The 15602-nt window shown below is 45.5% G+C and overlaps 1 protein-coding gene across 4 annotated transcripts in view; it reads left to right on the top strand.

Annotated features, from left to right (window-relative positions):
• The first annotated feature begins 9963 nt into the window (after nucleotides 1–9963).
• The window catches only part of ZEB1 (zinc finger E-box binding homeobox 1), a 112234-nt gene continuing 106595 nt past the window's right edge, over nucleotides 9964–15602 (top strand). The window contains exon 1 of one of the 4 annotated variants that reach the window (XM_053261916.1): nucleotides 9964–10093. In XM_053261916.1, coding sequence (XP_053117891.1) covers nucleotides 10036–10093 — 58 coding nt within the window. In that variant the 5' untranslated portion in view covers nucleotides 9964–10035. Of the gene's footprint in view, nucleotides 10094–10473; nucleotides 10732–11552; nucleotides 11574–12009; nucleotides 12026–15602 lie in introns of those variants that run through there. The other 3 variants (XM_053261917.1, XM_053261919.1, XM_053261920.1) reach the window with 3 other exon arrangements.

Here is a 15602-nt window from a genome sequence, read left to right on the forward strand (position 1 = left end):
TGTCTAAAAAGTAATTCCTACAATGGATATGGACAGGTCTTTGTTATTTTAATCTGACCCTAATGCATTGCTCATGAGAGCACTTCTTAGCAGCAAGATTCCAATGTGTTTGATAATTTGAAGCCTCATTTTACTTAGATAAAATATCCCCTCTTTAGCTGTCACCCATCTGACTATCTCCCTGACTTCTCCCACCTATCCCTTCTAATGAGAAAGAAAAAAAGACAAATAAATGCTGACAAGTCCCTAATGTTGTTGATCAGGCATCCTCCTCCTCCTCGACTTTTTGAAATGTCCTGTAAGGTAATAATTAATGCTGGATTGGATATGCAAATCATCTTATGGCAACACCTAGACTTTTAAGTGCATGACAAGTAAATCCCTTTCACTAATCTATGGAGGGGGCGGAGGTAGCAATTCAACAAGCAGGTGAAGCTGCCTTATAGATCTGGAGGAGGAATGGCACTCTAACACACAGCTTCCTACGCAGCAGAACCCCCGTCATCATCCATCTGAGGAGCTGAGCTGAGCTTCACTGTCCTCGTAGTGTCTATTTAAGAACTGCCTTGCTGAATCAGACCCAGGGCCACCTCATCCAGCATTCTGTTTCCTGTCCCATAGCAGCCAGGCACAAAGGTAATAGCTACCCCCATCCGCTGGTTTAAGGGTGCTCTATCTCTGTACATGGAGGTTCCATGTAGCAGATTTCCTAAGATTAAAGTCATTCTCACGTTCATCTTGGGATTTTGGTGGTGTAGTGGTTAGAGTGCTGGATTAGGACCAGGGAGACCCGAGTTCAAATCCCCATTCAGCCATGAAACTAGCTGGGTGACTCTGAGCCAGTCACTTCTCTCTCAGCCTAACCTACTTCACAGGGTTGTTGTGAAAGAGAAACTCAAGTATGTAGTACACAGCTCTGGGCTCCTTGGAGGAAGAGCGCGATATAAATGTTAAAATAATAACAACAACAACAACAACAACAACAACTGGATATAACAGAAAGGCATTCCTTTGGGAGTTTCTGAACATTTCTAAAACTATCAATATACCAACAAAATGTTTATGCCTCCTCTGAGGGCTCTTGATATTCTCAAAGGGCAAGATCCTAATGTGCCTTATGTATTTCTATGGCCATTCAAGAGAACACATGGTGTTTTGTTTTGTTTAGATTCTTAGGCCATGCTGATGAATGTTTACCTGTTTTATCAGGGAGCAACAGTTCCCAGGCGCCAGCTCACCAGGGTACCTGCAAATGTAAGTGTGGCACCTGAGCCAGGCGATGGGAGGAGCAGGAGCAAGCAAGCAAGATGGGGGCAAGCAAGACAGAAAGTCCACGCCAGCCCCCTATGAAGCAAAGGGCAATCTGGCACCTAAATTTTGAGGCTGGCTCCCTGAGCAAAAGAAAAAAAATAAAAATCTCAAGGCCTGTTGCATTTATATATTTATTTGATTTGTTTTAATCCCACTTTTCAACCAGAATTCCCAAAGCAGGCTACAATATCAACAAGTTGTTCTAGTAAGAACTATTCTGCTCACTTTCCTTTCACTATCCTTACTAAATTTGGTCCAAATTGGTTAGGCAGTTCACAAGTTAGCCCAATTGTGCCTCAAAAATTCATCTGTCTGTCATCTTGAATTGGGGTAGATGACATCATCACAAAGCACACCATTGAGGTGTCCCTATGTGTCCCTACATTTATATCAAATTTGGTTCAAATCAGTTGGACAGTTCACAATTTAGTTCACTTGTGCTTCAAATGTTTACACATCCACCATCCTGAATGGGGGCAGATGACATCAACACAAACTACACCATTGAGGTGTCTGTGTGTCACTCACTACAACTACCAAATTTGGTTCAAATTGGTTGGACAGTCCACAATTTAGCCTACTTGCGCCTCAATCGTTCACTTATCCACCATCTTGAATCACAAAGGATGACATCATCACAAACTGTGCCATTGAGCTGTCCCTATGTGTCCCTACAGCTGTAGCAAATTTGGTTCAAATCGGTTAGAGAGTTCACTTGCACTTCAAACATTTATGCGTCCGCCATCTTGAACTGGGGTGGATAGCATCATCACAAACTATGCCGTTGAGGTGTCCCTATGTGTCCCTACAACTGTACCTGATTTAGTTCATATTGGTCCAGGCATTGCGAATTTGAATGCAGGGGGAACACACACACAGAATGCTGTGTGATCCCATAAGCCTACTGGAAAGTAGGCTAATACAAAAGCAATAATACATTAATACATTAAAACTTCCATCAACATTTCTGACAGAATGAGGGTGGCTGGCCGGCTACAGATGGATCCAGTTCTTGGAGGGGAGGAACCAGACGGCCTCAGATGCAGATGGAGAGAGCCTAGTTCTCTGACTGAGCCCTCTGCATAATCCCAAGGAATTCCTATTGCCTTTTGACAACGGGTTATTTCAATCCTGGGCTAAGGTAGAGTTACTTTTTGCAATTGGAGTGTTAAAATAGTCAGTCTTCCGGACATGTATTGGGGAGGGGCTATAGTTCAGGGGCCGAACAGATGTTTTGCATGCAAAAGGTCCCAGGTTCAATCCCAGGCATTCTCGGGTAGAGGTGGGAAAGAAAACCTCTGTCTGAAAACCTGGGTAGCTGCTGCCAGCCAGTGCAGGCAATTGTGACCTAGGTGGATGAATGACATGACTTGGTATAAGGCAGCTTCATATGTATGTGTTGGCCAAATACTTGAAACACTAAATCAATTTAATAAATAAATTTATCAAAAGCATTCTCAAAACTGTTTACATTGCAAAGCAGTTTATACAGCTGATTTCCTGTCCCAAAGGGGCTCCCAATCTAAAAAGGAACCCAAGGAACACACTGGTGGTGTCTCACTATAAGGGATGCTGTTCTGGGATTTTAAGGTTTTAATTCATGGTTTTTAAATTGTTAAATTGTTTTAAGTTTTTGTATATATTTTAACTTGTTTTATACTATTTTTAACCACGCAGAGATGAAAGTTTGGGGTGGTGTACAAATGTAATAAATAAATAAATAAATAAATAGGGGCAGTTGCTATCCTGCTAAACACAAGAGCCATAACTTCAAAATGTGCCTCTTAACAGGCATAAATACAGTACAGCCCAACCTCCCCAACTCCTTTAGTTTTATTATTATTAGATTTGTAACAGAATTAAAGCTATTTTAAAAGTAAAATGAAGAAATTATAATGAATTATTATTTATAAGTGTTCTGCAAATAAATGTAGAAAAGACTTTTCTGTGTTGCAGGCTATGGTCCCTGTAGCCCCATATGGCTTTAAACTGGGGCTGGGGTGGTTCTCTCCACAGAGGAATGGTCTGGGAGGAAAGCTGGTCTTGTGGTAGCAAGCATATATTGTTCCCTTTGCTAAGCAGGGCCCACCCTGGTTTGCATTTGAATGGATCTCTACATATGAGCAATGCAAGATATTCCGCTTAGGGGATGGGGACACTCTGGAAAGAGCATCTAGATCTTCCCTCCTTGTTCCCTCCCTGGCATCTCCAAGATAGGGGTGAGAGTTCTGCCTGTAACCTTGGAGAAGCTGCTGCCAGTCTGTAGGGGTGTACACCAAACCAGGTTGCCTGGTATGGTTTGAGTCCGGACCGGACTTGAACTGGACTGGGCATGTTCGATTTTGTGCACCTTGAACCACCGCCCCCTTCCCCCCGCCCCTGGTTCAGGTGGTTTGCGAGTTTTGTTTTTGTTTTTTTGTTTTTAAAATTTTTATTTTACTGAAATAGAACTTGCTGCCACCACCGCCACCACTCCAGGGACTTCTCCGAGGCCTCCATTATATTCCAAATTACCCGGTTTGGGCGGTCTTCAGCCCATTCCAGGCCTCACTCCCATGGGGGCAGACATTTTGGAGGCTGCTGCAGATGCCCAATGGGCCTCTGCATGGCCAGGTAAACTTCTGGAGACACCCCCCCCACACACACACACGGCCTTAGAGAAGCCCCCCAGAGCAGCAGCAGTGAGTTCTATTTCTTTTCTTTATTTTTAAATTTAAACTTAGAACCCCCTGAACAGGCGGTGGGGGCGTGTTCAGCTCAATATCGAACCAAACTTTCTGTGTGTATGTGTTGGTCTGATACCAAGCCATTGAACCGAACTGGTTCAATGTCAATCAGGTTCATTTCCGAACCTGTTTGCACATCCCTACCAGTCTGCAGACAATACGTAGCTAGATGGACCAATGGTCTGACTCAGTATATGGCAGCTTCCTATGTTCCTATGTAATGCAAGACAGAGAGTGCCTGGATCCTAAATGTAAGCAGGGGTGTAGCTATAATTGAGCAAAAGGGTTCAAAGAACACAGGCCCCCAGCTCCTGAGGGCCCTCCGGCTCCATCCCTCCCTATTTTCTCCATTGTCTCCCTCACTCTGGGGGGCTGCCAGAGAGAGGGATGAACACAGTCCCCCTCTCCCCTAGCTACGCCCCTGAATTTAAGTATGTTGTAGGGGAAGAGAGCAATACAAAGAGCCTTTGTTCTTTCCTTTACTATCAGATGATGCCACAGTGCAATAAAATAGCAGGTCAAAGGCATTTGGGCAACTTTTTCTTATACACATTTCCCCAGACATCCCAATGACTTCAATGGGACTTCTATTCAAGTAAGACTTGGAGTTTTACAGTGCTCCCTCAGGGCACACAGCAGACCTGGATGCCCTGAGGGGAAGGCAGAAGACAGTGGAGGGGAAGGTGGCCCAAGGCATCCCAGTGCTCGAGGTGAGGTGCAAAATGCTGCCTTGCTCCATGCCCTTAGAAGCGTTGAGAGTGCAGTGGGGGGTGGGGTGCAAGGAGGAGGGAAGGTTGCTAGCAGCCTCCTCTTGCCTTTTGCAAGGAGTTTGAGGAGAGACACACTTTGCAATGCTTGCAGGGGCTAGATCGGTCCCAACAAGCTGCACCAATGGCAACAGTGGGGGGCCTCCTGCCACCCTGCTGGCACCCCAATAATCTGCCACCTGAAGCAACTGCCTCACCTTGCCTTATGAAAGGGCTGCCCCTGGCAGAAGAAGCGTTTGGGCCAGAAAGCCCTTGTCATCAGCTGCTATAGAGATCACCCAGTGAGGATTCTTGGGGCAACCCACCCTCCCATCCTTACTTCCCTGGGGTACTGGGAGCAAGTGACCCTATTTAATGCCAGCACAGTGTCCCTCCAGTGGCTGTTAATGGCGTCTACACCGTATTTCTTTTGGGACTGTGAATGCGAATGCGAGAAATCTTGATATACCACTTTTCAACCAAAGTTCCCAAAGCGGTTTACATAGATATAAATAAATAAGTCTGAGCCCCTTTGGAACAGGGAATAATCATAATTATTATTCTTTTTCTATGTAAATTGCTTTTGAGATTTTGTAGTGCAAATGTGATGCAATCAATCAATCAATCAATCAACCATACTGAAAGACCTGTGTGCCCCGAGGGGAAGGCAGAAGAGGCACCAAGCCCAGAGAGCTCTTGCCATTGGCTCCTGCAGAGACCAGCGCTGGCCTGTGAGGACTTTGGGGGCAACCCCTCCCCCATTTTCCCAGGAGAACTGAAAGATCCATGTGTACCTTGACGGGAGGGCTAAGAAAGGAAGCACCCAGGACAAGGTGCTCTTTTTCTCATCTCCTGAAAAGGCCATCCGCAGTCTGAGACAACACTGCATTTTAAATATTCTGTAACATTCATTTTTAATACTGCAAACCACTTGGGTGTTTTGGTCAAGGCAGAAAGGCAGTATATACATGCAACAAATAATAAAATAATAATGTTTACTCAAAGGTAAGTCCCACTGTGTTTAATGGAGCTTATTCCTTATTAGCCTACTTTCCAGTAGGCTAGCTTATGAGATCACCCGGCATTCTGTGTGTGTGTCCATCCGTGTGTGTGTCCCCTATCAATTTCGCAATGCCTGGACCAATATGAATTAAATTGGGTACAGTTGTAGGGACACATAGGGACACATAGGGACACCTCAACAGCATAGTTTGTGATGATGTCATCCACACTAGTTCATGATGGCGGACACATAAACTTTGGAGGCGCAAGTGGGCTAACTTGTGAACTGCTTAACCGATTTGAACCAAATTTGCTACAGCTGTAGGGACACATAGTGAAGCCCAAATGGTGTGGTGTGTGATGATGTCATCGACTCCAATTCAAAATGGTGACAGCATGAAAATCTGAGGCACAAGCGGGCTAATTTGTGGACTGCCTAACCTATTTGAAACAAATTGTAGGGGTGTGCAATTCGGATTTTCGGTGTTTCGATTCGGATCCGAATCGAAACACCCCCGATCTGTTTTGGATCCGAATCTGGCCCAGCCGAATCACCCCCGATTTGATTCGGATTCGAATTAATCCGAATCGATTTGGATTAAAAAACGGGTCCTGGGGCCAAAAGAGTGGGGTGGGGTGGTAGTGCCTAATGGGTGGAAGCTACCACCCAAATTGCAGAGGGATTGGCCAAAGGGCTGATTTTTGGTGAATTTCTGAAGTTTTAGTGTCTTTGGGGCAGATTGGGGGCATAACGTGGGATCTGGGCCAAAAGAGTGGGGTGGGGTGGTAGTGCCCAATGGGTGGAGGCTACCACCCCAATTTCAGAGTGACTGGGCAGAGGTCTGATTTTTGGTCAATTTCTGAAGTTTACTTGATTTTAAGGTTTCCCCCCATTAGGTATAATGGAGGGTGTATCACTTCACATCGGGGGTGGGGGGGAAGGGGTGGCCTAGAGCGGTGTGGGGTTGGTGGTAGTGCAGGGTAGGGGCAAGGAAGCTACCTGAATTTTTTCAAAGGATTTGGGCAGAGGGCTGATTTTTGGTGATTTCATTTGTTGGAGTTTTGTTGCTTCTGAGGTGTTCTGAGTGTGGATTCTATGATAGCAAATGAGATTTTTAATGAGACACCATGAATCCACTCTCATTTGCTATCATAGAATCTACACTCAGAACATCTAAGAAACCCATGGGGGTGGTTGGCACCCTATGTGCACTACATCACCACTCTCTCTGGGCCACCCCAGCACCCCCCAAGCGCACTTATGGGGCTGCTGAAACCTCCATTATACCTTATGAGGAAAAACCTTAAAGACGCGTAAACTTCAACAATTCACCGAAAACCAGACCTCTGCCCAAATCCTTTGAAAAAAATCTGCTAGCTTCCTTGCACCTATCTTGCACTACCACCAACCCCACACAGCTCTGGGCCACCCCTCCCCCCCCCCCCCGACGTGAAGTGATACACCCTCCATTATACCTAATGGGGGAAAACCTTAAAGATGCGTAAACTTCAACAATTCACCAAAAATCAGCCCTTTGCCCAATCACTCTGCAATTGGGGTGGTAGCCTCCACCAATTAGGCACTACCACCCCACCCCACTCTTCTGCCCCAGATCCCACATTATGCCCCCAATCTTCCCCAAAGACACTAAAACTTCAGAAATTCACCAAAAATCAGCCCTTTGGCCAATCCCTCTGCAATCTGGGTGATAGCCTCCACCCATTAGGCACTACCACACCACCCCACTCTTTTGGCCCTGGGACCCGAAATTCGAGTAGACATCACATTAGACCTTTTTGCATTGAAGTCAATGGGAGGCAAAAAGGCGGGAAATTCAATTTGATGTCATTGCTCAAAATGGAGGGAGAAGAAGAAGGCATTTATCGGCCACAAAATGGAGGGCCGAAACAACAAATATTTTGGATCAGAAACAGGCGTGATTCGTTTCGTATCCGAATAATTTTGGGGGGCTTCGAGGGTGATTCGGTTCGGATCCGAATCACCCGAAATTGGCCGTTTCAGCTACAGATCATTCTGTACCCGAAACGTTTCGCACATCCCTACCAAACTGGGTACAGCTGCAGTGAGTGACACACAGGGACACTTCAACGGCATAGTTTGTGTTGATGTCATCCATACCAGTTCAAGATGGTGGACACATAAACTTTGGAGGCGCAAGTGGGCTAACTTGTGGACCGCTTAACTGATTTGAACCAAATTTGGTACAGCTGTAGGGACACATAGGGACACAACAATGGCGTAGATTGTGACGATGTCATCCAACCCAATTCAAGATGGCGGACACATAAACATTTGAGGCACAAGTGCACTAACTTGAGGACTGTCTAACCAATTTGAACCAAAATTTGTATTGTTGTAGTGAGTGACACACAGGGACACTTCAGTGGTTTAGTTTGTAACGATGTCATCCACCCTGATCCAAGATGGCAAACGCATGAACATTTGAGGTGCAAGAGATCTAACTTGTAGACCTCGATTTGAACCAAATTTAGTCCAGTTGTACAGACAGTGAAAGGAAAGTAGGCTGATTAGTTCTTACTAGAATTTGTTGTGTTTTATTAAATGCAGTCCTACTTTCACAAAATATTTGATCAGTCACATAAGAGACAGTCAATTGTCAGTACCTGACCAGTCAATTAACCAGTTTTCAAAGTAATTGTGTTAGACCTTTGCAGTAAAAACAGAGTCCTTTGGCACCCTAAATGTGCCTTATTTATTTTCTTTATTTTATGTACGTATTTATTTAGAATATTTTTACACCACTTCCTAAAAAAAGCAATTTACACAAGAATATTGGTTTATAACAATTAAAACACCAAAGAAATCCACATATGAAAGAGAAAAGTAAAGAAACAGAAACATGTGCAGCAGAATAAACCCAGAGTTAAAATTGGCTAAGATCTCAGCAGAGTCAGGGATTAAATCTAGATGGAATGAAGCGATCTTAAAGGCCCATTTTTTAAAAAGTCAGTGTGGAAGCTTGCCAGAATTCCACAGGTGCACACTACTGTTCGTAAAGTCCTGTCTCCAGTCATCACCAATCAGGTTTGAGTTAGCAGTGGACTAGTGCAAGGCTGGTGGTAAATTTATAGCATAAACCTTCATGGAATAGAGCCCACTTCACCAGATGCATGCAACCAATGTTGCAGTCCTAGATTACTAACAGTGCAATCCTATGCTTGTTTACTCAGAAAGAGTCTCAGTGTGTTTAGTGAAGGTTGGAAAGGCTGCCCAGAACCGCAACCTTAATGTACCACAGCAAGCACAAGATAGAGCCTTGTGACACCTTAAAGAGTGACTAACAAATTTAGTCTTTCATAGAGAGCTTTTTTTTTTGCAGGCTTTGGTCATCTGACAGAACCACCATTGCAACCCTCCGTGACAGAGTGCAATCCCTTGCAAGTTTATTCAGAAGCAAGTGTCCCTCTGCTGAATAGGGCTAACTCCCAGATAAGTGCACAGGATTGCAGCCTCAGAGTACAAAACCCATTGAGGCCGGCTGCTGTCACCCTCCGTCTCCTTCTCTGCATTGGGAGGGAATAACGGTAGCAGGTCCCGCTCCGTTCATTCCTATGGGCTATTCAGGAGCCTCGATGCGTTCCTGTGGCCGTTCAGTGTCTTCCTTTCCTATTTGCTCATTTCCTTCCCCTCAAACTGCTTTAGGTTTTGCTTTTGCTTCCTAACTTTTCTGAAGGGGTGAGAAGGCGGGCGAAGTCAGAATGCCCCCGCCCGCCTAACGGAAGCCCCGTCCAGCACCGAGAACATTAAAGCCAATTGCTGAGCGCTCGCCTATACTTTGGCCAGCGCCCGCGCGCTCACACACCGCTTCGCGCGCCTGAGGGGATTTCTCTTTCTCTCTCTGACTTTCCCTCTCTCTGCCCCTCCCCTTAGGTACCCCCGTAAAGGGGAAATCCCCCCTCCTCCCGCGAGCGCTCTCTATCTTCTCTCCCGCTCCACGCGCTAAGTACCTGCGGCCTCCAAGCAAGGGAGAGAGAAACTTTTCCCTCCTGCCGGTTCAAACGTGCTGCCGTAAAGCGGCCGTCTCCCCTGGCAACAAGGTTCCGGCGGCCGAGCACTAGGTGTAGGAAGGTGATGTAAAAAAAAAAAAAAAAACACCACCCAACCACCCAGTGTCGTAAACCAGGTCCGGGCGGGGGTTGGGGGGGAGAGCAGCGAGGGGGAGGGGGGGAGGAGGTGACTGGAGCATTTAGACACAAGCGAGAGGATCATGGCGGATGGCCCCAGGTGTAAGCGCAGGAAGCAGGCGAACCCGAGGCGCAATAACGGTCAGTCAGCTCCGCCGGGCAGCGGCCCGCGCTAGGCTGGGGCCGCCGAGGGGGCTGGACCGGGGGTCGGGCAGAGCGCTGGGAAGGGGGCAGAGAAGAGGCAAGGGGAGCGGGAGGAGGACAAGGCGGCGGCGGCGAGAAGTAGAAAGTAATTTCCCGGGCGCTGCTCGCGGGGAGCCCGGCTCCCTCTGCACCGTTAGACCCGCTACCTGGTGCCTGCCTGCCTCGCTCCCTCCCCGCCCGCTCTCCCTCCCCGCCTAGCTGCCTCCTCCTCCGCCTAGCGGTGCCTCCTCACTGCTGCTGCTCCTGCCGCTCGCTCTCGCCTGTCTGCCCGGGGACCGTTACACGCAGCAGCCCTCGCTGCGCTGCTCCTGCTCCTCCTGCCGCCGTCCCCGCGCGCCGCCCGCTCAGCCTGCGCTCCGCTCTGCCCCGCTGGCCGGCCGCGGCGGGTCTCTTGCGTGCGGCTGTCCCCCTGGCCGCCTCGTCCTCCTCGCGTCCCTCCCCGAGGGGGGATAAGCGAAAGGGGCGCCCGCCGTGTCCGGCTCTCTTCCCAGGCAGGAGGAGGACGGAGGCCGCTCCTTCGCCTCGCTGCGACCTCCGCACCCCCAACTTGGAAACTTATTACCTGGGCGGAGGAGGTGGGTCCCCGGCCTCTGAGGGGCGAGGCGCCCCGCTCCCCGAACTTTTTCGGGGTCCTATTGCTGGGGAGGGGAGAGAAAGCTGCTTGTCTCTCTTCTCTCCCTCCCCCCCCCATATCCCGGAAAGTGCGAGTGAATCGCAGCGCTTTTTTTGCTGGCTTCCCTAAATGCCCCCCCCACCCCTTCAGTAGTAGTAGTTGTTGATGTTGTTTTGGGTGCTCTGTGGGGAGGCGAGGTGGACTCGGGTTAGGGGGACTGCGGGCAGCGGCGGCTCCGCTACCTGGTTGCCAGACCCAGTAAGGAAACACCGAGGCAGCGGGACTGGAAGGGGGACCTCGCTCTCTGGACTAGCGTGGCGTGTTTTGGCCCCCACTGGGGAAGGAGGAAAAAGGGGGTGGAGGCGAGGGAAGCACTGTTGCTTGCTGCAGTGGGTATTGATTTTCTTTTCTTCTTTTTGGCAAGGGAGACGCACCACATGCGCACCCCTGAGATCACTTTGAAAGGGACCCCCCTCCTCCTCCTCCCCTCCCTCCTCTGCTTTTTCTTCTGTCTTCCTCCCCCCACCCCACCAACCACTCGCTACTTTCGCCTCCGCCTCTTTTAGTGCCTGCAGTGCATGTTGATTTATCTCCCTGGCCATTGAACATATTGTTTCTCCTCCCACACCCCCGGCCAACCTCCAGATCTTGGCAGAAGTGTTAGAAGTGGGTTTCTTTTCTCTCTCTCTCTCTCTCTCTCATTATCATCAACGCAATGTGGGGATCTTCTGTGTGGGTTGGGAGGGGACGGGCTTGCATCGGCCAAGTTTCTTTCTCTCTCTCGCCCTCTTCTTGGATTTCGAGGTACCTGTTTGTATAATCATTATAATAATGGGTGGTAACGGTTTGGCCGCTGCGCACCCCCGCCCCCCTTTCGCTGGCTCTGAACAACTGCTACAGCCTATATAAGGAATGACGCTTACTTTTCAGGTTTATGGATTGTCTCTTCCTCCACCCTCTTTTTTTTTTGGTACATATTATACTGAAAGCTGCGTCGAAAAGTGCGGGAATAAATACCAAAGAACTTCATTATTTGACTTATTTTATTTTTAAAAAAATAATAATTCTAGAAAATAACAGGGAAGCTCTTAGCCTCGCTGGTGACCTCATAGGATGTAAAACGGGAGGTTTTATAACCTTTCTTGGCAGTTTTTTTAGCTTTCGTGCGGCATTTCCTGTATACGGTTATGGATAGGAAGGGTTTTCGCGGCTGGTCCGAGATCATGACGTTTTGCACGGGTTTTTAATATCTCCGAGTAGGTATTATGGTTTCCCGGGCGGGGGTGGGGGGAGCCACGACCTCTGATACTGAACGTGTGAAATGAGCACATAAACATTGGCCTGCTAACAAGTTGATCTGATGGTTGTGAAGTAGTAGTTCTCTGCTCTGTTTGGGGTGGGTTTATTTATAGAAGGTATTGGGATATATACGGGATACATATTGCAGTGCTAATTTCCTGTTTTAGACAACATCTTTGTGTGTGTCTGTTTAATGCTGAGGCTTTATTAAAGGTAAGTTCGGAAAGTGCTCCTCTCGCCTTACCTTATTTAAAATGTTAATGATAGCGAAAGGGGGCTTTTCTTGTTGCTGACGACATGTGTGTGACATGTGAGTCTGAACCACCCAGTCTCTGGGCAGGAGCTGTATACATGTTTACCTGAACAGGGAAGAAAATGGATTTTCTCTTAAATGTACTCTTAATTGGAATATCATACTTGTAAAGCGTATCAACAGATGCTTAGAGAGAGTTCCCGAATATCTAGCTCTTGAAATCAACGGGGGAAAAGGGATTCTGACGGCTGCAGCAAATGGCAACTTGTGCAGGTAGAAAAAAAAATGGTGTGTGAGGTTTCTCTAGCATGCATGTCAGCCCTCTCCTGTCTGCTGCTTTCATTCTCAAGGGAGGGATTTATTTACCATGCTTGCTGTCAGTGCTTTTCCTTTGTGTTTAATATTAGAAAAACAGATTTGAGGCTATTTAGCACAAACCATTTTGTCTGCAGCATGCATGACTCGTAGAAAACAAAAGGTGTGTGGGATACAATGCTATCCCAGGTATCTCTTCGTTTTTCATGATATTTGATCCAAACCATCACACCTGTATTGGGTTTTGGAGGAAAGCCTGTTGTTGTGTGTTTCTGACTGGAATATAATGTTTTAACAAATGAAGAAGAACTTGAGCTGCTGTATGTTAACCACTGGGTAGGCTAGAATGATAATAGATGCTAGATAATAGAGATTTCTCAGCAGTAGGTTCCTGTTTGACTTGCAAATGTTTACTGATCAGAATTGCTAGGGAAAGTTAACCCTTAAGCCATTGCCACAGATGAGCCATTGAAATTATTTCTGTGCCAAATCTCTTTTATAAAGGTGCTATTGATTTCTTGCCATTCAAAGATAGGCACTGTCTGCTAACAATCCTATGCAATTTCTCTGTCTTCAGCATTGAGGACAGTTTATTATGATAGACTGACTTTCAGAAGTGTGGCTTTTATTTGGTTGTAACACCAAACTTAAGTAGTACTACTGACCTAATGGAGTACTGTATACACACCCTTAAACCCCCCCACAGAACTTGAAAAAGGACTCATTCAAATATTAAACACCTTTTTTTCTACTGGTAGCTTTGCCTCCTCTTCTTATTAAATTGTGAATTGCTACTACTGCCTTCTTTCTCTTCTCCCCCTGTATAGAGGTATATGCCTTAGTATTTTAGCATAATCTATGAGGTATGTACTCCCTTTAATAGCTAAAGGTAATTGCCTTACTATCCTCCCTTAACCTGGTTAGCACAGGGTGGTGATAAAAATGCTTTATATTGTCAGAGGTGGTTACAGTAGTATTTTGTAGTGTCTGCCTGTTAGATTCAGATTATTCTGTCATCTTGATAAATATATGGCTATACAAATTGTTTATTTAATCGATATTTACAAATTACTTGAACACAACTAAACGTGTGTTAAGTTTTATGCTTAATATAGCTGAGAGGAATTCTGCATAAATTCCATATCTGGTAAATCTAGCAATTTAAAGTGCAGATTTAAGACTACAAATTTCTTCAACCCCTTATTCAAGTACGGAAGTGTCCGTACTTGAATAGCTAGGATATTGCAACCATTAACATGTATCCAAAACCAAAGGCTTAAATATTATACAAATATTCTTCCACAGAACATGTGTAAGAATGAAGAAATATGGTAACTTTATAGATCAGAGAGTGGGAAGTCAACTACTATAATTTGATCTAATATCCATAACACACTACATATAATCACTTACTTTGAAACTGAAGTTAACATTTTAAAAAAGAGGCTGAACTTGAATCAAACATAATACTTGACATCTGAATTTTGAGTGGAAATTTCAGTACTTGAATTTTGATATGTAAATTTAAACATTAAAATTTGAATCATGCCAACTTAGGTTAGAATAAGCCTGCTCAGCCTGAATAACATTTTTTTCATAAATATCATGTCTAGTTAAGGCAAAAATCAAAACAGCATTGAAGCCAATATGCAGGGTTCTTGCTAACTTTGTATGAAAGCATCTGTTTGCAGCGGGGTGGGGTGGAAGTTCATAGCATTTGTGGCTGGGGTAGGCTTCTGTATTCCTGAAGTTTGTGAAGAGTAATATCTATTCAGTGAAAATGGCTATTGGCTACTGTACTTGTATTGAACAGCTTTAACTTTGACCATAGTAACAACTGTGTCTGAATATATGCCTGTTATCTTACTGGAAATGTGCCTAAATACTACTACCATAATGCCAAGTACCTGAATCCTAATACTACTATCTATCACTTATATAGTCCTTTTGGAGTATTCAAAGCACTTGACATATTCTTTCACTAATCTCTGCAACAGCTCTGTAAGATAAAGCAGTATTATCACCATATTGCAGATGTTTGAACTGAGAATGAGAGATAATAACTTTCCAAAGCTACCTAGTGAGTTCATGGCTGAGGTGAGATTTGAACCAGGACTTCTGGCTTGCACTCCTTGCCACTACACTATAACAGCCCTTGCAGTATTGCTGGTATTTTGTTCTACTACATTTGAAGAGTGCCACACTGCCAGCAGCCCCGCCCCCCCTTGCCCCCCCAGCATATTAGCTTTGTGCATTGTAGACTAGAGCCGAAATGATCATAAATCTAGCTTGGACAGAAGAAACAGCAGTGATGAAAGGACAAAGGTGTCATCGTACTTGAGTGAACTCTTCTGAGGCTTTAGGACACTGCATTGCTACTGTCCTTTCTCCCACTCCTCTGCATGGGAGAAACGGCTGTATGATGCTTCTCATTGCCTATGGAACAATGGCATGGTTTCTTAACCATTTTGACCCTGGAGGGAGTCTAGGAAGGGCAAACTTCCACTTTTCTTACTCTGTCATCTTCTTTGGGATAGAAGGCATCTTTATTTGTCAAATTCCTAAAGTGCTATTCTACGTTGTGCTGAAAGATTGTATGCCACACATTCACTGTTTGGTCCTAAGTCACTTTCACCGTCTCAATTTTCATTATAAATGAGAATATTATAGTAAATTAGTGAGGGCAAGTGTACTTTCTCCAATGTTTAGTATATTTCACACTGAGTGAATATTCATTAACATTTAATTATTTAAAAATGATTTATTAAATTTATTTAAAAAATAGTTGCCTGCCTTCCTGACCTAAAGGAATCCCCAAGGCAGTTAATAATGTAAATAAAATAGAAAAAGAATACATTAATAGTTACCTAGCCATAGAGCAGTAAAAATACATCAACAAAAGTATACGCCAGCAACAGATCAACTACAGCATTAGCAATGAAACCAAATTCAGAACCAAATTTTCA

This window comes from Hemicordylus capensis, chromosome 6 (genome assembly GCF_027244095.1).
Source record: "Hemicordylus capensis ecotype Gifberg chromosome 6, rHemCap1.1.pri, whole genome shotgun sequence".
Taxonomy (NCBI): domain Eukaryota; kingdom Metazoa; phylum Chordata; class Lepidosauria; order Squamata; family Cordylidae; genus Hemicordylus; species Hemicordylus capensis.